Source organism: Danio rerio, chromosome 17 (assembly GCF_052040795.2).
Source record: "Danio rerio strain M-AB ecotype USA chromosome 17, GRCz13ab, whole genome shotgun sequence".
NCBI classification, from domain to species: Eukaryota; Metazoa; Chordata; class Actinopteri; order Cypriniformes; family Danionidae; genus Danio; species Danio rerio.
This window is the reverse complement of record NC_141037.1, coordinates 33,010,609-33,036,064: the sequence shown is the minus strand read 5'-3', so window position 1 is coordinate 33,036,064 and position 25,456 is coordinate 33,010,609. Positions and strand designations below refer to the sequence as shown.

Here is a 25,456-nt window from a genome sequence, read left to right as displayed (position 1 = left end):
TACTTTAACAAAACAAAATGAAAAAGCAATGGTAAAGCAAGCAAGAAGAGAAACTTTGAACAGAATGTGAATTAGAGGTGCTTCTATTGGAGGTAGACCGTAGAAAACGGTGTTACAAGTTTGTCCTCCGGGATTAATAACAAAAGAAAAAAATAAAGTCGGAGAGTTTAGCTGATGCGGTTAACGCAGGAGGGTCTGAACATCGCACTGAGTGAATTAAAAAATAAATGGTCCAATGTAAAGGTGTAAAATGTTTGTAGTGTCTCTAGCAGCGTGAGTGGCGTAGTCCGTAAAGCGCATGGCAACATGTTTTGACACGTTCGAGCATGAACTCGGTTCAATCCAGAGTTCGGTTCAATGCAAAGTTGTGCGTGGACTAGCGCACATTCTTACGTTCATTTCATCGTTAGTAAATCCAAACGTCAGCGTGAAATCTGGCGTATACAAAGTTTTTGTGTGTACGTAGCGTTGATACATGAGGCCCCAGGTGCTTTGAGCACACCACCCCAGCTGAGAGAAGTGCACATCGGAGAGTTCATCAAGGATATACCGCTGAATCTCATCTCACTATAGTTGTTAAACATAATAGTTAATTCATCTTGTCTCTTGTCTAACGACTCTTTGGTCATTTGAATCTATCACTTGTTTCCAGGTAACGTGTTTTGGTAAGTTAATATATAAATTTATGTAACCATGTACACTGATTCTGCACATTTGACTGACTGACTGCCTTTATTTCTGGTGATGTAAATGAGGTTATAAAGAACACTGATTCTTTGGAAGGTTTACCCGATGTGTCCTCGGGAGTTTGTTTTCCATACCAAACTTGCAAAGTCTGAACCTAAGGGAGCGAGACTGAACTTTGTGCACTTAATAAACAGGAAAAAGCCCCAATCAATTAGGCGAATGTCAAAAACTCGAAAACTCCAGGGTAGTGGGGATGGAAGGCGTAACCATACCAAACTGATGTTTAAAAACAAAAACGTGTTCGTGTAAATGAGGCTATAGACTAAATGCTAAGTAGATCTTTATCCCTCCCTCTTTCTCTCTGTATATACAGTATGTATGTTTTACTCTCACACATACAATTTCCTCTACATGCACACCAGATTTCATACCAGTACACCTGCATGTAGTTTGTGCGTTAGGAGGTTATAGGGGGGATTAAACAGCCACCTTAATCTAAATGCTTTACATTATGGATGTGGTCTTGAGGTGCTTATTTTTTTCTCTTTGTATGTCTGCCAGTTCTCAGGGTACAGAGTGTCCTCCGCCTCCTCCTGTAGTGTGGACTCATGTGACGGGTCTCCAGCCCACTGTCATTAGCTCTCTGAAGGGCTGCGTGAGAGCACTCGACGGCCCGGCTCAAATGTCAAGCGCTTTGATTCTGCTTCCATCATACCTGCTCTATGCGGAGGCGTTTTATTCACAGCTCTGTCTGCAAGTACGTGTTTTTGAGGAATAAATAAAAATGAAAGCTTGAGTCATGGCAAACAAGGTCATTAAAAAAACAGCCTTGTTATTTTGGAGGCCAGATAATGCTGTCTGCACAAAATAATACACAAATAATCTTCATAAAAAGCATTTGTATGCCTTTCACACAGCGTGTAACCTTCAAGTACTGTTCACAGCCTCTGATCATGTTTTTCTTTTTTCTCTCTGACATATTTGTTTCTTTGGATTATATCAGTGTTTGGCTGTGATTGCTGTAGCATTCAGTGCAAATGGCCATATGCTATACTTTGAATTAAGATTCATCCTTTGCATATGTCATGTTAGTGATCTGATATGGTTGCTTTGTCAGAGCTCATTCCAGCCGGTGCAGTGTCTTCAGGAATTGGAGTTGCTGACTTCAGATGTGCTTTTACCACTGATATCCCATCAGGCCATGAAAAATTTAATCAGCAGCTTCAGGTAGGATCATCTCTTTTTTTTATTGTTCTGAATTTAGCACATATGTTACTTTAAGCCTGGTTTATACTTCTGTGTCGAGTGACTGATGTGACCCATGCCGCATGCCTTGTGAGTTGTCATGCATTTATACTTCTGCGTGCTGTTTGTGTTGCTCTGCAATAACACTTCTGAAACGCTAGCTTACAGTGAGGTTTTATGTTCCTCTGTGCTGAGTTAGTTTTTTTCTGAGCGCTACCTTAATGTAGAAGTAGCTAAAACTCGCTCATTTTGAGGTGGGAAATGGCGGACTTGCAACAACTTTAATCATAAGGTAAACACAAAACAAAACTTTCCATCTGGAGCTCCTTCATGGGACTCAACACTTGTAAACATCTGCTTCAACAGGTTCACGGGGCTCTCGGTCCTGCCTGTACTTGTCAGCGATGCCAAGCCGACCAATAACAGAGCTTGCTCTATGCGTTGTTACGATATGCAGTTACTTTTTTTGAGAGGTGCGCATCAGTGACGGCCACGCGAGGGCTATGCGATTGCATACGCATGTGCTTTACGCAGAAGTGTAAATAAGCCTTTACTGTATAATTTATTTGTTTAAAACTAATAAAACAAAACAAGCATTACCTTAATTAAACATGACTATTACAACATCGGGTGACACGGTGGCACGATGGCACAGTCCAAACACATGCACTATAAGTGAATTGAATAAACTTGATTGGCTGTAGTGTGTGTGTGTGTGTGTGTGTGTGTGTGTGTGTGTGTGTGTGTGTGTGTGTGTGTGTGTTTGTGTGTGTGTGTGTGTGTGTGTGTGTGTGTGTGTGTGTGTGTGTGTGTGTGTGTGTGTGTGAATGAGCGCGTGTATGGATGTTTCCTATTACTGGGTTGCAGCTTGAAGTGCATATGCTGGATAAGTTGGCGGTTCATTCCACTGTAGCGACCTCTGATGAATAAAGGGATGAAGTTAAATGAAAATGAATGAATACATTTTACAACATGCTGAAATTAGTTAAAAGTAATAAATTCTGATATTGTGTTGATTGAGTTTGTAGTGTTCCAGCATGCTTGCTAGAGTGTCTGTTAACTCATAACAGAGGTCTTTCTTGTTTTCGTTTCTTTATAAGAGGGCTTACTTAAAGAATCATGAAAAGTTGAATTGGCAGAGGAATACATACATGAATGAGTATTGTAGGTGACCAGGCCAATACAGATCTAAAAATCACAGATGGATTTAGGTTTCGTATCCTGATTTAATTCTTTTTAATAAACACCCTATATACATTTATTCATCCGTCTATTCATCTGTTTGTCTTTGCCATGATGACATACATAATATTTTACTAGTTATTTTGCAACATACTAGTATTCAGTTTAAAGTGCAATTTAAAGGCAAATTAGGAAAACTAGGCAAGTTAAGTTAATGAGGTAAGTCATTGGACAAAAAAAATGTAAAAGGTGCTAATAATATTGACCTTTACATATAAAATATATATATAATATTGACCTATATATATAATATTGACAAATATATAGACACACAAACACACACTACTAGTCAAAAGTTTGGGGTCAGTATAGGATTTTTAAACATTTTAAAATAAGCTTATCCCGCTCAACAAAGCTGCATTTATTTCATCACAATTACAGTACTAATTGTAAAATTGTGAAACGTTATTGCACTACTAAGTAACTGTTCAAAAGTAGTTTATAATTTAATTTAATAATTTTTTTTAGTGATTTTGAATTTTAATTTTCAGCTTCATTACTCCAGTCTTCAGAGTCACATGATCCTTGAGAAATTACTCTAATATTAATTATTATTGTTATTATTAATATTGTTATTAATGTAATAGTAATAAATAATAAAAGCAATAGTTTTTTTTTTCTGGGAGTCTTAACTATATATAGGTAGACAAATTAATTGATTGAATGCAAAATAAATAACACTGTATAATCTGCACATAAATACATCTACGTTAAAGTCACAAAAATGTTAATTTTCTATGCCTGAATGCTTTAAATTGGCTTAAAGGCCTTAAAACACATGCAAAAGACAATCTTTTTGTTATTTTAAGGGTAAACTTTGAAATTACTCATTTATCAATTATGTGTGATTTAAGTGAAGTTTCACAAACTAATTTCGAGAGGAGCATGTGATATGATTGACCGCAGCTGGTCTCTCATCTACAATTATTAGTTAACCAATCAGATTAATTCAAACTCACTATAAGTTGCCAAGCAAAAATTACTCCCTTATCTTCGTTTTCCGAAGAAACCCCCCTATCCATCCCTTCTCCCCCTTTTTTCTTTTACCACAGGGAGTTCTCGAGAACTACCTGATCTCGTACTCCCCTTACATGCTCAATCGACCAGGCGGGAGCCCTGGGCTTAATTATCTCCGAGCTCAGGGTTCTCTCCCGGGACAGCATGCCAAACCTGCTAACATTTGTCAAACAATATCGAAGTGTGAACTCTTGAACTCCAACTCAACTGTAATCCTGATTTGACTCTGCAGATCCTGCAAAGTGACTATTGCAGATGTACACATTGCGATATCGATGCTGAAACAATTACATGTGTATATATATATATATATATATATATATATATATATATATTTTTTTTTTATATATATATATATATATATATATATATACATATATATGTATATATGTATGTATGTATATGTGTGTGTGTATATATATATATATATATGTATATATATATATACAGTATGTGTGTGTGTGTGTGTGTGTGTGTGTGTGTGTGTGTGTATGTATATATATATATATATATATATATATATATATATATATATATATATATATGTGTGTGTGTGTGTGTGTGTGTGTGTGTGGTTGTATGTGTGTTCGTGTGTGTGTGTGTGTGTGTGTGTCTGACCTTAAGGAAGCAAGACTGAACTTTGTGCACTCAATAAATAGGAAAAACCCCCAATCAATTGGGCGAATGTCAAAAACTCGAAAACTGTTATACACACACACACAGTATAACAGACATGACTCTTCTCCTTCTGCAGGTCCAACTCTGTAATCTGTAACTCTGGTCTGAGTGGTGGAGGAGGAGAGTTTGTCCCGAGTCTGCCAGGCTTGAGCTCCTCAAGACTGAAGAGCTCCAGCTCAATAGCAAATACCAAATCCCCTCTGCCTCTCCCCACTGCCCTCCTGCACCTGCTGAACACCATCACCTCCATCCACAAAGGCTTGGTTAACAAGGTACTTTCACTTTGGCTCCACTGGTAAATCTGAAATATGATGGGATGTAGGCTTCAGACTTTGTGGTAATTTTGTTTTCTCTGTGTCTCATTAGTTCAGTCCGCTCATACTCTCTGACTCTGTACTGGGTTACCTGCGCTCCTGTATCGGAGTCATGCCCTCTGTTTCTCAAATGAGCGCCTGGATTTTAAGGCATGAGCACCACCTGCTGTATCTGCTGCTCAGACTGGCACACAAGCTGGTAATGCCAACCTCTGCATTTCTCAACTTGTTCCTTTCTTTCATTGTCATTCGGAGTAAGCAAGATCTTTATGTAGAAATTAAATAACTTGCTTATACAGGCTTGTAGTTGATTATTTACAAAATGTATTTATATTTAAATAAATGATGATACTGAATGATGTTATGTTGTAAATGATGAAAAAACATGTTATTTTAAGGAGGGGGTTTAAATATTAAGATTCAAAATGTCTGTTAATTTGTACTTTGAGGCTGCACCGTGATCCTTAAAGGCGCAGTAGGGAATGTCTTCTCAGAAACATTTTGTGTTGTGCTGGTTGAAAGTCTCTTCATACAATAGTAATGATTAAAGTAAATGATCTAAATATATTTATGTGTTTTTATATTTTGGGTAAGGCATAACAGTAAAAAAAGTTCATCCAATTAAAATTTGTCGGGTTTATTATTCCCATGATAAATAGCCCAAACTGTCTGTCAGCACATGTAGATTTGTACATCTGGGCATCTGTTCCTGCTGTTCTGCCATTTGCGCATGCACGCACGCGCGTTCACATGCACACGAGACAGTCACAGTGGTAAAAACAAATGCTGAATCAAATTTTTTAAATCCTGACTGAATATTGCAGTAACTGTTGCACGCTGGAGGAAAAACGACACCATGGCTGAAGTATTTCAGTTAGACAGATAATGTTATGTTTCAAATGTATTTTAGTCACGCTGATGTAGAGATTTTGTTTTACTAGTGGGTTATATTCACAGATGTGTTGTTCAGCCACTGAAACCTTCTGGCCAAAGATTTATGTGACTATTTTCAGTTTCATAAGGGACCTTTTACAGCATCGATAATGTAGATTTTTATGTAGTTTAATAACAAAATATAAGTAAACAGCGCTATTCCACCTAACCTGCTTTACTGAGCTGAAGTTGGCGTAATATTGACATCACATTGGTTCATGTTTAAACATTGACAACCTGTGTTGCGCTCTCTATATTGTTTGCCATGCTATTATGAATATTCACTGTGAAATAGCATGTAAGTATGGCTTAGTAATAAATGTAATTCCTGCACGCCGCTGGCCAACCACTAAGCATACAGTAGCCGCTTTAGGACAAAGTTTGTGAGAGAGTGAGTCCAGGGATCCTTGCATACATAAAATATTGCACATTTTGACAAGTTTAGTTTGTACACAACTGAAAACATGCTAGATATAATACAGTTTTTTGTTGGGAATTGTTGTATTATAAAGTACTATAAAGTTTTCCAACTGGCGAATGACATGAACTAGTGGATTGTCTACTGTCATCTTTAATGTGCGCGTTCGTGATTTCAGGAGGTGTGGCTTTGGATGGCAAGGGAGGGACTGTGTTTTAAACATGTTATGCTAACCGGTTATCATTTTGGCAGATAACCTACTGCACCTTTAAGTATTTTAATATCAGTGTTTTTGCTCTAATTTGACTGACAACATTAACTAATGGAACTTTAGCTGAGTGTTACCAAAGAAGAGTGTGAAAGTCACCATTTTATACCTGGAAAGAAATACAATTAAACAGGACACATTCGAGTGTACTATGAAACATTTTTTTACTGAATTACACTGTTATTTTTGAGCATGAAAACCCCTTTTCATCTTTGATCCATGCATGTACAGTGTAATTAAATGGGATAAAAATATACATGAACAATTCACATTTCATTAACAAACAAAATGCATTTTAAAGGCACTTTATTATTATTATTATTATTATATTATTAATATAATATTATTATTATCATTATTATTTTTATTATATTTTGGGTTCAGGACCTTTTTTATCGTAAGACCTTACATGTGCATCCCTTAAAGATTAACATTCAAAAACAGCAACTGTTAGGATTGGTTTGCAACACTATTGAATGTAAATAAAAAGCTTTAAATGTGCTGATTTTATTTGAAAATCAGTTGATTATTTGTTTAAAAAGATTTGATGCATTGAACTAATTTTTAGACTGTGACCTAATTCTGTTTAGGTTCCAGTTGACCCAGAAGTGGCCAAACATGCCTCTCTGTTCCACCAAGTGTCTCTGGCTCTGCTGTCATGGCTGCTGCCTGGCTCTGAACACCTGGCTTATGAACTCATGTCTATCATGACCTTTAGCCACAGCCTCCTCCCGTAAGTTTCCCTCTATGCCTTTATGTTGTGCCTTTTATGTTACTTTAGCTTAAAATTATCAGGTTTTTAACTTTAATTTTTAAGTTATACAAATTTTTATCTTGATGTTTTTAGTCAGATAAGTTGAAATGACATGTGATGTTAGTTTGTTTTGTAGTCTACAGAACAAGCAATCGTTATACAATGACTTGCCTAAATACCCTAACTTGCCTAGTTAACCTAATTAACCTAGTTAAGTCTTTAAATGTCACTTTAAGCTGTATCAAAGTGTCTTGAAAATATCTAGTCATATTTATTTACTGTCATCGTGGCAAAGATAAATTAAATCAGTTATTTTGAAATGAGTTATTAACTATTTTGATTAGAAATGTGTTAAAAAAATTTCCAATAAACAGTAATTGGTGGAAAAATAAGCAAAGGCTCTAATAATTTAGGGGGGGCTAATAATTCTGACCAACTTTTTTTTTTCCATTTTATTCCATTTTCATTTTATATAAACATTGACAATAGTAAAGAAAAATTTGACTGAGAAATTTGTGAAGTTATTTGACTGATCTCAGATCATTTATGTTGCCTTGATTTAATATGTACCGTAAGCAAATATGTAATACATATATAATATACATATGTACCTTAAGCAAAGGACTGATGTTGGCTTAATTGCACTAAAGATAAAAGCTGAAATGCATTTCTAAAGTTCACACTGACTCCAGCCTCCAAACTGCACAGGACTTGACTGGGTATTCTGATTGTAAACTATGTTTGTTCAGATGTTCATTTCTATTTAGTTTCTAATTTTCTTAAACTTTTAAAGAGTTAAAGAGTTTTAAACTACACTATAATAACATGGATGTGAACTATCACACTCTGCCATCTTAGTTCCCTTTTTAGGGAAGTTGTAGTTTCACATCATACTCACAAGAGAGCAGCAAACTGCATGTTTCAGACAGAATGAAGAAGATATTTCTATAAACAGTTCACGGTTTTACTAGTTTTTTATTAGTTGTAATATTTTTCTTTTCTATTTGAACTATTACCAGTTTGTGTTATTTAGTATTTTGTTCTGCATTTTTTTTTTAAATAAAAGCTGTTATTTTAAACTTTTTATTTATCAAAGAATACTGATGGAGAAAAATGTTCATAACAAAATAAATAAAAATGTATCAATAACAAGAATTCTTCCAAATTAGCATATTAGATTTTGATAGAATTTTAGATTTGATCATTTCTGAAAAACGCTTTGCCACATTGAAGACTAGTAGCTACTAAAAATTGTGTTTCCTTTACCTTTAAAGGAATAATTTGAAAATTGAAAACTGATTATTTAAATTGTAATAACTCTCAATATTGTTGATTTAAATGTATTTCTGATTAAATAAAAACAGTTTTGGTAAGCATAAAAGATTTTCCTATCTTAACCAATTTCCAACTTTTCAACTCCAGTATTTTCATCAATAATTTTTAACATGTTACTCTGATATCAAAACGTCTTTATATAAAGTTGCTGTTATATTTGTGGTGAGGAGATATTTTTAATGTTTAGATTTTTATTGAATCCATATATTCCAGATTTTACTTATTTGTACCGAATATCATATCCTATCCTAACAGCCTTACATCAGTGGAAAGCTTATTTGTTCAGCTTTCTGACGATGTATAGAATTTTGAATTCTAATGAAGGATTTTGTGGTCCACAGTCAAAAATTCATCCTCAAATCTCTCAAATATCGTAAAATTGAACCACTCCCTCCACCCCATTGTTTTCATGCCTACTGTTATGGTTAAACTATTTTTTCAGCATTTCATCAGCTTGAATCCACTTTAGTCAAATGCAGTCACCTGACACTATCTAAGCCAAACATGTTTGGATAATATTAAGAGCTTTGGTTTCAAAATGACCACTAAATGTTAAATAGTAGAAGACAGAAAAGCTAAATATAATATTTTTGTAAAACTACTATTGAGGACTTCACAGCCACACACAATCATTGAGTACTTCAGAGTTGTTTTCAAAGTGTGAGCTAAATTGTCCATTGTTGTTCTCAAAGTGGCTATTAAAGTCGTGCAAAATTATCTTCAAGCTAAAACAAAATTAAAATTAAGTTAAATTAAGTTATATTATTAAGTTAAAAAAAATAAGGATGGGCAAAGATTAAAATAAAAGTTTGTTTTGACAGAATATATATGTGTGTATAATGTAAATTTATTATATATGTTAAATACACTCATACACAAAAACTAAAATATACAAAACAATTTTGTTACATAGATATATGCATGCATGTGTGTATTTATATATACTTAGTCAATATACATGGTAGACACATATGCCAAAACCAAACTTTCATTTTAAATATAATTTTACATCATTATTAAATAAGCAGAACAGCCGCAAGTTATTTCATTCATTTGATGTCATGAATGAAAAGGAAGTCATGGCATGTAATATTTGGCTTGAAGTGGGAGCCTGTATGCTATAATACTGAAATAACTGTTTTCCCCCATTCTTAGAGAGGGTGCTTGTGGAGACACAGAGGTGACATCACTGGCCGAGCTGCAGCTCCAGGACAGGACTTCACCTGCAGTCAGCGCCCTGCTGCGCGACGCTCTTCATCATTTGCCCTCCATCCGCGGTTGTTACCTGTCCCACCTGGCACACATGGAGCCCTCAGTCCACTCTTCCCGCGACCGGTATCTCGGCCAAACGCCATTTATCAAATCTCACCTCCTTCCTGAACTAACCGGGCCTTCGTTGCCTTCAGACTGGCCCTTCTTACCTCTCATCAGTCTTTATGAGAGATCAGGACTGTCTGTCGGACAGCAGGTTGAGTCTCTTCCGCTGGGGTCTGTCCAGTCTGCGACTCACTGCCTTCAATGGCTGCTGCTTCTGGAGAGCTGGAGAGAGCACACACTCGCTGCGGTGCCACCGGTGGCCAGGTTTGCCCGTCTCGCCTGTGTATTTTTGTGCTCCAGCGACCTCTTCTTGGAAAGGCCTGTGCAGGAGTTTACTTGGGCGCTGTTTCGCAGGCTGACGCAGCCAGCCCAGCTTGAAGCACTGGATTTGGGCTCTCCTCCACCGGGATTGGCTTCCTTTCATGATCTGTACTCGGCTCTGTTGGCACAGTATGAAGCGGTGTCTTTCGGTGACCCGCTGTTTGGCTGCTTCGTGCTTTTGCCTTTACAGCGGCGCTACAGTGTTACCATGAAGCTGGCCGTGTTTGGTGAACATGTGGGAATGCTGAGGTCGCTGGGAGTTTCTCTACAGCAGGTGAGACATTTTTAGTTGTTATTTGTGCACTGGTTAAAGAAAAGGTTCATACGGTCATGGAAAACCTGGGAAATTCATGGAATTTTGACATGGTATTTTTCAGGCCTTTTGGAAAAGTCATAAGCTGCCAGCGTCCCAAATGGCACACTATGCACTATGTACTTATGCACTTAAACACTCTACAGCAGTTTTTCTCAACTGGTAAATACACTTTTGGGTCGCGGGAACATTTTCAGAGGGTCGCGGAGTGTGTAGTTAAAAAACCACCAAAAGTAAAAAAAAAAAATAATTATTTAGCTTATATCGGACTTTTATTTTGAAATGTGCGCACGACAACCGTACCGTTTGACATGGAATTTAATTTAATTATAGCAAAAAATATTTTGAATCGCAAGTATACTTAAAGTATACATATAAACTTAAATATATTGACAACAAAAAGGTTTAAAACCTCAGTGTGTCATATGTAGTGAGGTGCTCTTACAGGAGAGCATGAAACCTTCGAAATTAAAACGACATTTAGAAACCAAACATCCCAGTTCCAAGGACAAACAAACCTGTGGACTATTTTCAAAGATGACTCCAGTAGCTTAGGGCATCACAAAAGTGCCTAACATCTTCATGTTCAAAACAAGTACAGGCACTCCGTGCATCTTACTGTGCTCACCGTGTAGCAACAGCCAAGAAAGCCCACACAATAGCAGAAGAGCAAATAACTGGTGATTAATATAAATATAATATAATATAATAAAAATTATGATTATTTTAATCATTTTACTTTAATTTGCTGGTTTGTTTTGTTCAACAGGATCAGTGTTGTTTCATTGACAGTTCAGTATAGTTAATGGTAACTGAACCTTTCCTTAACCTAACCTAAGTTTACAGTATTCGACGTTTTAACTTGGTAATATTTCTATAATTTAATACATTGTATTAATATTGTTTATTTGTTAGTCTTGGTGATTTTCTAATGATTTATCTGTCACCACTTGTATATTAACAAATAAATACAAATGAATTATGATTCCTAAAATTATATTATAGTTTCCAAAAATTTGGGTTGCGGCTTGATGACCATGTAAAAATGTGGTTCCCATGACCAAACCAGTTGAGAACCACAGCTCTACCACATAGTATATGAATGTAGTGTGGTCTCAAATGGAACACTAATGGTTTTTTACTAAGTGAAAATACAAGCTGTTTCCCTGGTGATGTTTGTCGGTTGCCAAATTAGCTAAATTAATGACCAAACTAATAAATAATACCTGCTATGAGTATGACCGCATTCACCACCGGGAGGCACTATAATCACTCTCATTTTAGAATTTTGCTTTTGCAATCCAAAAAAAAGTAATCCAACATGAGCTGCCAAAAGTTCAGTCCCTTCCGCTATGTAAGCAAAGCTGTGGTCGTTAAGTGTGCTTATTATTTTTTGAGTTTTCAGTGTGAACGCACTACTTACACTATTTATTTACACTACAAAATGTCCTAGAATAGTGCATAAATATGCACTTGGGACGCAGCTAGGGAAATTAGTACAAATATTTGTATCTTCACTTCTTTTTTGTCCTAAGCCAAAAACCCAAAACATGCTCTCACATTATAAGTGCTGTGTAAGCATAAATCAGAGATGCCCAAACTAGGGCCCCCGGAACAAAGTTGGCCCATATTAACCTTCCACTTGGTCCGCCATCCCATGTGAGAAGGGAGAATGATGGGGATGTTTCGAGAATTCAAATTTAATTTAACTGATTGTTTGTTTGTTTGTTTTATTGTTAAAAGCTGAAATTAAATGTTTCAATGAAATGGTATAAATTAAATCAGATTTAGCTTAATCATACATACTGTCACCCGAAAATCAAGGCAGATTCTGCTTGACTAGTGTATTTAGCATTGAACTCCAAATATCTGTATATTTGAATATAGGTTAGTTGTCTTGACTCTTCTGTCCTTGGCCAAAAATATTCTCTCACATTATTAGTGCTGTGTAAGCATTATCTAAATCAGAGATGCCCAAACTAGGGCCCGTGCGCCAAAGCTGGCCCATGGTAATCTTTGATTTGGTCCGGCATCCCATCTGAGAAGGGAGAATGAGGGGGATGCTTTTCAAGATTGTCAATTCGAATTTAATGTAACCCTTTGTTTGTTTGTCTTATTGTATTACCTAAGCTAACTGAAATGAAATGGTGTAAATGTAATGGTGTAAATTATATCAGATTTTGTTTAATCATACATACTGTCACCAGACTTTAATGAATAAATTAAGGCAAAGGCAAATTCTGCTTGACTAGTGTATTCGACATTGACTTCCACTGTATTATAAATGTGATTTGTTTGTTTTTATTGCAATAAGTTGTCATTTAAAATTTTATTCCATTAGTTAATATGATTTAAATTAATGCTTTCTTTTCATTTTGATATATTGGGAAATCACCCATTGCAGCTTTAATGTAATAAATATAAAAAAAGTTATAGATTGGTATATTTACCTTCGGCCCACAGCTCTCGATGATATTTGGTTTTTGGCCCTTTATACGAAACAGTTTGGGCACCCCTGATCTAAATGAATTTTACATGGATATAAAAATACATTTAATGTTTTATGATATGCTTTAATAAATGTGAATGAGCATTTTTTCTTTTTATTAGCCCCAGACTGAATCTGTGGACATTTTTTGGCTATTTCTGCACGGAATTTTGTAAAACATCTGCAGATTTATGTGGAATGATTTTCAGGTTGTATCGTAACTAAAAATGAAATATATTAAATAAAAAAAAATATATATATATATTTTATTTTATTTTATTATAATTTTTTTTTATTTAATGTTTACAATGCAAATTCAGTTAGATCCACGTATTTGGTAAACTAAGCAAGTCTCACATATAATAAATCTACTAAAAGACATAAAATATTACTTTACAAAGTGTATTGTAAATAATTCATATGAACATTTTCATATTAGACAATAATATTGCTGAAAATCATTTTAAAACTGAATAAATATAAATTTACACACATTTACTTAAGTAAATGAATAGACTCAGGGATGGGCTAAAAATCTGCAGATTTCTGCGCGCACAGATTCCGTGTGAGCCTACTTATTATATGCCTTGTATATGTAGACATTACATGAAACATTAGATCATGAAAGTCCTGGAAAAGTCCTGCAATTTTGGTTGTAAAATGTGTATGAACCCTATGAAGGGCTTGATTTATGTGGAGTGAAATTGAAGAATGAACTGGTGTGGCATCATTTCAAGCAATGTCAGGCCAAAATGCTTTTAGTTTGTAGTTTGTTTCAGGAGTTCAAAACTGCTCGCCAAAGACCACGGTAAATGTTCTTGTACAAACTTTTTCCATGTTAGAAAATGATTGTTGTGTCAGTCAAGTTTAGCCCCCTGCCTCTGAAACTTTCCATCCATCACTATACTATTTTATATACAGGTATATATATATAAAAATAGTATATGTATATTAGGTTAGATTACATTAGATTCAACTTTGTTGTCATTACACATGCACAAGAAGAAGAAAAACAATGGGTAATATATTTACAGGTAGATGTACTATGAACATTATTTACAGGTTGTATTCATAGATTGTAGCTATGAACAGAGATTAACAATAGGTGAATATATGTACAGGTTGCTATTTATAATGGATATACAATGGATTATTAGTCAGTGCTGAAGCAAAATCTGGAGCAAATCTAACAAAACAACTTGTGAAAATGGTCCAAACAAATATGTTCTGGAAAAATCATGAGAAACAAATAATATATAAAAAAATTAGTTGAAATTTTGTAGTCTGTATTTTTTTTTTTTTTGCGTAAATTTGAATTTATCTTTCTATTTTTTTTTTGTTTGATGACTAAAATATAATTTTAATAAATACATCTGTTTAATACATCTGCTTTGATCAAATACACCAAAATATATGACTTAAATAATAAATAAAATGTATAATAAACTACTACTGGTAATAAACTACACTTAATTAGATATATATAGTTGAGGTCAGAATAATTAGCCTCCCAGTAGTTAGCCCCCTTTACCCCCCCCCCCCCCAATTCTGTTAAACTGAGCGAAGATTTTTTTCAACACATTTCTAAACAAAATAGTTTTAATAACCTATTTCTAATAACCGATTTATTTGGTTTTTGCCATGATGACAGTAAATAATATTTTACCAGACATTTATCCACACACTTTTATACAGCTTAAAGTGACATTGAAAGACTTAACTAGGTTCATTAGGTTAACTAGGCAGGTTAGGGTAATTAGGAAAGTTATTGTATAATCATGTTTTTTTCTGTAGACTATCAAAAAGAAATATAGCTTAAAGGAGCTGGTAATTTTGACCGTACAATGGTTTTTAAAAAATTAAAAACTGCTTTTATTCTAGCCGAAATAAAACAAATAAGAATTTCTCTAGAAGAAAAAATGCTATCAGACATACTGTAAAAATTTCCTTGCTCTTTTAAACATAATTTGGGAAATGTTTAAAAGAGGGGAAAAAAATTCAAAGGGGGGCTAATAATTCTGACTTTAACTGTATATTTATTCTTATTCAATATAGTTTCAAACTACTAAAATGGCAAAAAAAATAAAATAAATGTTTCAAAAGTTAAATAGAGCAGAGATCAATGTCCCATAATGCAAAAATCTCAAGTAAATTGATGGAAAAAAAAATTGTTTATCACAAAATACACAACCTGCTAATTAATGGATATTTTCACAAAGCACTTTGTAGTTAAACTATTCAGTAGTTAAATTTACAGTTACACAAAATGTATGCTATAAAGTCAATTCCTTTTTGCCAAAATGTCCAGTATTGAGTCCTCTAACACACAACAATGGACATCCTGATTTCATCCCGTCTCCACCTAAAATGTGATTTATTTGTCCTTTACAGCTGCCTATTCCACTGGAGAAGTTCACGTCCCCCATGGAGGACTCTTTGCCCCTGCTGCGCTTGTATTTTCGAGCTCTAGTAACAGGAGCTTTGAAGAGAAACTGGTGTCCTGTGCTTTATGTGGTGGCTGTTGCTCACCTCAATGCTTTCATCTTCTCTCAGGACGCAGTGACCGAGGTAAACTTCCAGTACAGCAAGACCACATTTATTGCTCCATGTTTTTTTTATTAACTATTGTAGTATTTATTAATTTTAGTTTTAGAATTCTTTTTATTTTTTTTTCCTTATTCTTTTGTCAAGTATATTTGTTTTTAGCTATAGTTTTAATTGTGTTTGATACAACATGAGGGTGAGGAAAATTAGAAATATAATTTCTGGGTGACCTGCCTTGTAAAACAGATATTTTAATTGCTTGTACTGATTTTTACTATAGGAAAAGTGGTGTTAGAGTATAGAGTTTATGAATTGCTTCATCTATTACTTTTGTATAAAATGTAATTAATTGTATATACACTCAAAAATAATTATTCTATCAAATTATATTTATATATATATATATATTATAAATAATAATAATTAGCTTGTTCTGGTGTGTTTGATTGGGGTTGGAGCTAAAATCTGCAAGACACTGGACCTCTTGGAACAAGTTTGGTAATCCCTGCGGTAGAGCAAAGATACAAATAAAATTAACAGTGCTTTATTGTTGTTTGGGAGTCTAGCAGTATTAAGGTGCAGACAGAGACTGAATAATCAAATGAAAACAACACTTTGTAGTCTTAATTGTGTATAAATACAATTAATCGTTCTTAAAGCTACAAACATTATTGCTTGTGTCTGAATGCTCTAAATTGGCTTGAAATGCTCTCACAGTTACTGGCCCAAAACATGAAAATGATAAACTTTTATGGTTAAAAAAGAAGGATCTTGTGCTTGATAAAATTGGCATTTACATGCTTTGAGCACTTTTTTCCACTTTGTACAATTGAAATAAGATAAGGCCGATGGTATCTAGGCAAGTAATTCTTTTTTGAGTTATACTATAAATAATATACTGTAAATTAATTTAAACATTCTTTGCCATCTGATGAATTATATAAACTTTACAATTACTCCACTAATAACATGTTTTCTAACTGTGGCTCATGGTCAAATATATTCCAGACTTGACATTGCAGTTCCTGTGATGTGACTGTGGCTGATCCACACATTGTGATGTCGATGCCAAAATGATATACAATAAAAAGTATGGAATCACCACTCTTGAAAGATGTTCATTCAAATGTTTAATTGTGTAAAAAAATACAAGCCACAAAACTATTTTCATTAAACAATCCTGCCTTGTGGCTGTATAAAACACTTAAAAAACATAAAAGAAAGAACACAATGACCGCTGTTTTTACAGATCAAACATAATAAATAAATATGGAATCACACAAATCTGAGGAAAATGAAGTGGAATCACCATGTACTTTATAGTTAAAAAAACAACTGTATCTGATTACAACTGCTAATTAGTTAGTTAAAAAGAGTGATTACACACCTTAGTGGAGTGTTAAACCAAGTTGATTGATAACTCAAGGCTCCAACACGAGAGATGTCAGTTAAACAAAGGATTTTAAACTTCTCAAAGAAGGTAAATCTTCACGAAATGGGGCAAAAGTTGTTGGTTGTTCCCAGTCAGCTATGTCTAAAATCTGGACCAAGTACAAATCAAATGGGAAGATTGTAGAAGTGAAGCGTTCTGGTAGACCAAGGAAGACGTCAAATGCCTTTAAAACCGAAACTGCACAACAAAGCAAATGAGGAACAAATGGGCAGAAAGTGAAGTCAATGTCTGTGACCGGACTGTAAGAAATCACCTAGGATTTGCGTACAGTAAAGCCAAACGAAAACCATCATTAACATCTAAACAAAAAGAACAAGGTTTCAGCGAGCTAAAGAAAGACAATCTTGGGCTGTGGATGACTGGATATGAGTGATATTCAGTGATAAATCGCTACATTGGGCAGGGTGAGGATTCTGGAACTTTTGTTAGGTGCCGTTCCAATGAAATTTATGAAGACAACTGCCTGAAGAAAACAAGCAAATTTCTTCAATCATTATTGATATGGGGTTGTATGTCAGGTAGAGGTATGGGAGAAAATGACAGCCATGACATCCTTTATAAATGCACAAGTTTAAATTGAGATTTTGGACATTTTTCTTCTGTGATCAGTTGAAAGGATGTTTGGTGATGATGACAACGTTTTTCAAGATGATAATGCATCGTGCCATAGGGCAAAATCTGTAAAAACTTTCCTGCAGGAAGAACATAAGGTTGAAGTCAGAATTATCATCCCCCCTTTGAATTTTTTTTCTTTTTTTAAATATTTCCCAAATGATGTTCAACAGATCGAGGACATTTTCACAGTATGTCTGATAATGTTTTTTCTTCTGGTAAAATTCTTATTTGTTTTATTTTGGGTAGAATAAAAGCAGTTTTAAATTTTTTAAACAACGTTTTAAGGTCAAAATAATCAGCCCCTTTAAGCTATTTTTTGGATAGTCTACAGAACAAACCATCATTATACAATAACTTTCTTAATTACCCTAACCTGCTTAGTTCACCTAATAACCTAGTTAAGCTTTTAAACTTTAAAACTTTTGCCACTTTAAGCTGTATTGAAGTGTCTTGAAAAATATCTAGTCAAATATTACTTACAGCCATCATGGCAAAGATAAAATAAATCAGTTATTAGACATGAGTTATTAAAACTATTAGGTTTTGAAACGTGTTAAAAAAATCTCTCCATTAAACAGAAATTGGGGAAGAAAAAAAAACAGGGGGGCTAATAATTCTGACTTTCCCTGCAAATTGTAAAGACCTCAATACAATAAAAAAAACTGGTGGAAAAGTAGAGAAACTGGTCCACAACAAGGCTGCAACCAGCAAAGCTAATCTGGCAACTGCAGTAAGACAAAGTTGGAGACAGATTGATGAAGAATACTGTTTGTCAATATTTAAACCCATACTTCAGAAAATTCAAGCTGTTATAAAAGCCAGAGGTGGTGCAACAAAGCACTAGTGGTGTTTTTATTTGTTGTTTTTATTTTGATATTATGTGATTCCATTTTTTTTCCCCTCTGTTTGATCTGTAAAACCAGTTGTAATTGACTACAGTGTTCTTTCTTTTATTTTATGTAAGTGTTTCATACAGCCAGAAGGTTGGTTGTTTAATGGAAATAGTTTTGTGGCTTGTATGTGCTTGTTTTTTTCTACACAATTAAACATTTGAATGAACATCTTCAACAAGAGGGGGGATTCCATATTTATTGCCAGGGGTTGTATTGTGCAGTTCTAATGTATATAAAGTTGTTATATTTATATCATTATATTATACATTTATATTTATTTCACTTATTAAAAGCAACATTTCTAACTCCCACTTAATTTACCCCTCGATTCTATTGTTAATGTTTTTATAATAGTAATTACAATAAGACTTTATCAAGAACATTACACAGTAAAAACAAAAAGCATGAAATGATTTAATGATGAGCAACAGGACATTAGATAAAACCTTAAATGGATCATTTACCCCAAAATAATCTGATTCACCTTCATATTATAACAAATCCTTATAACTTACATGGAGCACAAAGGAAGACCGCTTTTTGTCTGTACAATGAATGGAGACCAAGCTCCAAAAATAAATACGTTGTCATTTGAGTCAATTGAATGCGACAGAGCAAATACACTTCATGCAAATGCACAGCGACAGCCAATAAAAAAGCAGACAAATGTAATTAGCCCCTGATACAGTACACAATACTAGTCTAGGTGAATTCTGATGTTTGGTTTTCTTTCCGCACCAAAAACTGTTATTCATACATGCAAGCGCTTTGTCACAAAATCCCAGACTGAGTGGTTGGTTTTGAAATATGTCAGAGGAGTGAAGCTAGGGTGATGAATGGCCTTTCTTAGTTGTCTTGTTTTGTAATTTTGCTGTGAGTTATGACTGTCTTGACTTACACATCTAGGAGGTGGATTTGGCACGTCGGAACTTGCTACAAAAGACCTTCTATCTGACAGATGAGGTACCGAAAGACACCCCAGCATTTCCAGAATCTGATTTTATCTCTGCTATATATCTCTCTTGATGTTCTCACCTTTTCTGGTGCTGTGTGTCTTTCATTGACACGTTGTCTGTTTGTTTCTCCAGGTGTTGAAGAACCACCTGCTCCTTTTCCGGCTGCCCCAGCAGAATTCAGAGCTGGGCTTTAGCACTTATGAACAGCTGCCTTCCATTCGGGCCCGCAGGTTGGACAGCATTGTGGGAACTGGTGGAGAAAGGTGATTACAAAAAAAAAACTGTTTTTTTTAGGTGATTCGTGAACTAGTCAAAAATGTTTTTGGCCTATTAGAGTAACTGTAGACTTTAAAATAAAACAAGTTTTTCCTTAATATGGTGTGGTTACTGGTGTCTGTTTCCTCTTTGACTTTGAGCCAATATTAATGTGTGTTTGAGAGTTGTCTAAAGTGGCATCTCCTCCACTGTTCTGAAGTGAGATTTATAGCTCTATCCGGATGGTAGGTTTTTGACTTGAGGGTGTAAGATGATTCTACAATTTACTGGGGTTAGGTAGTAATTTTTTTTTGTTGCTCAGATATCTGAAATGTCAGGGTGTTTTCCTCCTCGTACAAAAATAATTCCAAAAATGAAGCTGTTTTTGGACAAACACCAAGGGTGCGCGGTAATTTAAATCCCATGTTTAAAAGCAGGAATCAGTCCAAAAGTCATTTTGGAAATCGTTTTTGACCACTGCTAAGTGCTCCACGGTTGCTTTTTCCGCTAATGTGCTTTAATGATATAAAGGAAGCTTTTATCAAAGAAATGTTGGAAATAATTTACATTAATAACTGCGGCCTCTCAGCCACCGCTGATGGAAGATCTTAATGATAAAATGATTGAACCAAAGTGGTGTTTTATGATCATATGGTCGCCATATGACTGACAACAACAAATAAATAAAATAAATCCTGATATTGTGGAATGCCAGAACTCACTCATCCTCTTTGAATTGCATGCATTCTTATTCCATTGGATTTTATCACTGCCATCCAAATTGTGCTTATGACCACAGCTCATTTATGAAAAAAACTGCAAATTCCTAAGCATAAATATTAACTTGAGCTTCAGTAATTGTCTTGAGGGTTGTGGGGATGCACAAAGAAGCTTTTTAAACGTTGTTTATATAGTTTTTCATGCGGAGATGAGTCAGAAAGGCAAGCCTCCAACATCCACACTGCAGCTCTGCCCAGGACTTTTGGCCAGAGGGGAACTGGTCGCACCCAGCTGAGCCTGCTTTCTCCCAAGGTTTGTTATTCACTGTTGTCAATTGGTGGAGTTTTGGCTTCTTGCCACCATCACCTCTGGCGTAGCTGGTTTGGTCTGGCGGAGTAGATCTGACTTCAGCAGTGTCATTTGTATTATATGGATTTGAACTAAACTTCAATACTGTCATTTATAGCAGTGTTTCTAAACCACATTCCTGGAGGACCACCAGCTCAGCACATTTTCCATGTCTCCTTAACTGAACACGCCTGATTCAGATCATCAGCTCACTAGCAGAGACCGAAAGGCCTGTAATGAGTGTAAAAGACAAAGGAGATGTCCAAAACATGCAGTGTTAGGGGTTCTCAGTGGTGGAAAGAGTACTGAAAAATTATACATGATAAAAGTTTTATTACTTGCTTAAAAATGTAGTTAGAGTAAAAGTATCTGTTGAAAATATTACTCTTAAGTATGAGTAAAAAGTAGCCCTTTCAAAAGTACTTAACATTAGTGAGTCGAGAGTATCACTCTGTAAAAAGCTGATGCATTTACATGGAATTTATGGATGTGTGTGTAAACATAACATTCTGTAGTGCATTTAGTTATTGCCCAACAGACACACAATGTCATAAGACGTTATTAGGTTAGATTTAGGACGTGACATCAGGTGGCCAAAATTCTGTCTAGCAAGTGTCTAAGGACAACATTATTTTGATCTCCAATAACAACGTTAATATTTGGATGATTTTAGGTTGTGTTGGAAAGTGACCAAAATCTATTGTTGAGCCAACATCTTAAAATAGCGTCATATTGACGTCAAAAACTGACATTTATTTGTCAGGTATAGCAACTAAAATCCAACATCTGATAGACATCATATTGGTAACATTCACACAATGGCAAGCTGTAACAGCATTAGACGAAAATATTTGGTTGATTTTAGGTTGAACATTGGACATTGACGTTGGCCTGATGTCGAGTTCTAACGTCAACCCAATTTTCATTTCTAACCATCATCTAACGTGATGTTGACATCTTGAACCAGCTGGGTTTTTAAGGCCATTTCAGTGACATGCATCTAAACAATCTCTGGGCCAATGCATGTAAAGATTTTGGACATCCTCTTGGACACTTTTAATGCTTCCAAACAGTTTGCTGCAATTATAAATCGCCCATGTCTTGGGGTAGTTCTAATCCCCATAGACAATAAAAAATAGTAGCTCCAGGTTGAAAAAAAGTAGTGGAGTAAAAGTACTGATACTGAACTAAAAATGTACTCAAGGGAAAGTAAAGGTGCACATTTTTAAAACTACTCAGTTACAGTAATTTGAGTATTTTTATATTCTTACTTTACACCACTGGTGGTACTTCAGCAATGTGGTTGAGAATAACTGATTTAAGTAAACTGAGAGGAATCGGTTACTAATTAATAAGAAATAGAACTACATGAGGATTCTACCACTACTCTCCTATACCTGCCTGATTTGACGATGACAATTGTATTTATATAGCACAGTTTTTACAACTTTCGTTGGTCAAAGTGCTTTCCAACAAATCAACCGAAGGCAGACAGACAACCACAAACAGACTAAAAATGAGGATCATATTTTTCAACAGCCAAATACCGTGGAGAGCAAATGAGTCTTGAAGCTGGTGATGGTTGATGCTTGACTTATTGATGGTGGTAGGGTGTTTCAGAGCCTGGGGGCCGCAATGTAGAAAGCAAAATGTCTGCTACATTTAAGTATTAATTTGGGGATGCACAGCAGATCTTCCTTGGAGGACTGAAGGGATCTGGTAGTCAGTGTCGGTAGCTCATCGAGTTTGCTGGAATGGTTCACAATCTGAAATATTATGTTATTTTGTTCTGTTTATGTTACATGTGTAATCTACATTGTAAATAGCGCTTAGAAATAAAAATGAGTCGAGAGACATGAGCAGCGTGATCTATTTTATATCAAAATATTGCATACTGAAAAACAAACACAAAACAGACACAAGTCATTATATCGAAGTAAATATGCCTCAAAATTATTTGTACAAAGACAACTTTGAAATCTGTGAAATAGGATGGAAAGCTGTGGCCACAGTATATTCAAACAAATTATGGAAGTCAAAGGCTACTTACAGGCTTTAAAATACATATATTTTTAATGTTTTGTGTTTCCCATTTTTGTAAGTAATATTTATGTACTTAATATATACTCAAATTATACACTGATAATAGGGGTGGGTTGGGTGTCAAATTTTTCTGTAATGTTGGAGTAACATGATTCAGTTTATTTAATGTATTTTTAAGATTACATATAATTTAATAACCAAATGTATTTAAGTTTTCAGTGTTTTGAGTTTTATTTACTGTATTCTAAGCTACAGTAACCCCTGATTATTGGTTTCAGAGATTACTTTAGATCAATCTTTAAAAACTATGCATCTAATTTGACTATACTTTTAGGCTATATGTAGAAATATACACCTATTTTACAAGAAAAGTGTCTATCGGTGTTCTAATCTGCCGTTTACAGACTGTTGAATGGTCTCTTGTAGACTAATTGGCGGCAATACACGCTAAAAATTGTATGAACCGTTTTAGGGGTGGTCAAATGTATTTTTATTCATTCAGTCATTCATTTTCTTTTTGGCTAAGTCCCTTTATTAATCAGGGGTCGCCACAGCGAAATGAACCGCCAACTTATCCAGCACATTTTTATGCGCGGATGCCCTTCCAGCTGCAACCCATCTCTGAGAAAATTTTTCTATTATAAATTATACTATTATTTTAATTAGTAATATTATTATTATTTAAAATACAGATCAGAGAAAACTTCTTACTATTAAAAAGCTCACCTGCATACATCTTGTTTTGACGTCAATCCTCACCAACACCAAACCCCCCTGTAATTCACACCATGCTTATAGGCCATTTACATTTTATGTACTTATTTGTTGCAAACCTGATGACGGCTCATTAACAAATAAAAACGTTCTATCGAATGCAATGTTTAGCAGATGTTACAATATTTCAAAGACGTCTCTGCGATGTACCTGTGCTTATCTGGGAACTTTCATTCTAATAAAAAATATAAAATATATATATTGAAATCCAGTAATTGACTTCCATAGTAGTTTTCCTTCAATGGAAGTAATGGTTACCAGTTTACAACATTCTTCGAAATATCTTCTTGTGTTCAGCAGACAAAACTCAGCAATAGCATAAAGATTTGGAACCCTTTGAGGGTGAGTAATTGTGGGTGAACTATCTTTTTAAGTTACAGTTCCCCTTTTCCATGTGTTTATGTAAAACAAACATTGTGGAACAGTAATTGTTCAATTTCTTCAAGCTCAGGCCGTTCTGGTATGCTGTATACGTACAGGGCGCTTTTTGTTTCTGCTGTTCCTTCAGCTCCCTCCTCAACTTTCCGTTTAAATGTCATTAACGAATTCAATAAACATAAAGTAAAACGAGAAAGAACGGTGAAAGGCAGCGGTTGCCGGTTAGGCCCTTGTTTGCTCCTTCAGGAATGCTGACTTTTTGCTTGCCCGTGAAAGACAATGAAGCCTCCTGTGAGCGCCGCTAATGCTAGTCACAGGGTTCAGCTGACATCTGCTCTGCATTATATCACAGGCAGGGGACACTGGCTTTCACTACGGCTCCCGTAGACAACACAACATCTCAACTGTATCGCCCACTGTGAGATCCTATTTATCCAAATTTGTTTTTGTCCAGACTCATTTGTCTCGTTTCAAACTTGATGCGACTACAAATTGCTGATGGAAACCGGACTCGGTTTACCGGTTTGTGTTAGAAGCAAAATGTCAGCTTGGAGTTTGCTAGGAGAGTTATTTTGGTAGGGCTTTGTAAAATTTGCTTTCATTAAAATTGTAAATATGAGGCACTAATGTGTAGTGCATTTGAACACAGACGCACATTTTCTCTGACTGACTTGTTTGTGTAATTATAGCCTGTTGGCTCTGCTGTGATGGTTTGGCATAGATACAAATGTATAAAATCACGTTACTACATGGGTTTTGTCTTCAAGGCATGTAAATAATGTTTGTGGTAGTGTTAGTCTTGTTTACAGCAGTGTATTTTAAGGGTATGACATTAGATAAGTAGCCTAGGTTGTTAAAGAATGAAAACTGTGTATCCAGCAATTTGTTTAATTCGTTAATCTGATGAAAGTTTACAGTTGCAGTTTAGTAAATACACAAGAACTACATGTCAAATAGCAGAGTAGGCTATTCTGTAAATATCTTGACAATGACAATGCTGCTTTATCCTCATGTATTTTATTTACTACAAGTAAACATTTAACTACGTACACACCAGTCATTAGAATGTAGACTGTCTGCGTAATATAACCTACTAATTCTTTATTTTGATGGGCTCTAGACATTCCAAGTACAACTAACTTTGCAA

The 25,456-nt window shown here is 35.0% G+C and overlaps 3 protein-coding genes across 3 annotated transcripts in view; 2 read left to right on the top strand and 1 right to left on the bottom strand.

Moving 5' to 3' along the window:
- The window catches only part of rpap1 (RNA polymerase II associated protein 1), a 41,437-nt gene extending 21,272 nt beyond the window's left edge, over positions 1-20,165 (top strand). The window contains exons 17-25 of the mRNA XM_087290699.1: positions 1,249-1,444; positions 1,805-1,914; positions 4,946-5,141; positions 5,236-5,382; positions 7,393-7,535; positions 10,047-10,803; positions 15,722-15,898; positions 19,742-19,798; positions 19,924-20,165. Coding sequence (XP_087146825.1) covers positions 1,249-1,444; positions 1,805-1,914; positions 4,946-5,141; positions 5,236-5,382; positions 7,393-7,535; positions 10,047-10,803; positions 15,722-15,898; positions 19,742-19,798; positions 19,924-20,058 — 1,918 coding nt within the window. The 3' untranslated portion in view covers positions 20,059-20,165. The remainder of the gene's footprint in view (positions 1-1,248; positions 1,445-1,804; positions 1,915-4,945; positions 5,142-5,235; positions 5,383-7,392; positions 7,536-10,046; positions 10,804-15,721; positions 15,899-19,741; positions 19,799-19,923) is intronic.
- LOC147839992 (uncharacterized) overlaps positions 1-25,456 on the bottom strand; it is a 782,854-nt gene that overhangs the window by 505,472 nt on the left and 251,926 nt on the right. The gene's annotated exons all lie outside the window — the stretch shown is intronic.
- The window catches only part of ltk (leukocyte receptor tyrosine kinase), a 141,120-nt gene continuing 140,273 nt past the window's right edge, over positions 24,610-25,456 (top strand). Inside the window, 1 exon segment of the mRNA NM_001442458.1 lies at positions 24,610-24,727. The gene's annotated coding sequence lies outside the window, so the exon portion shown is untranslated.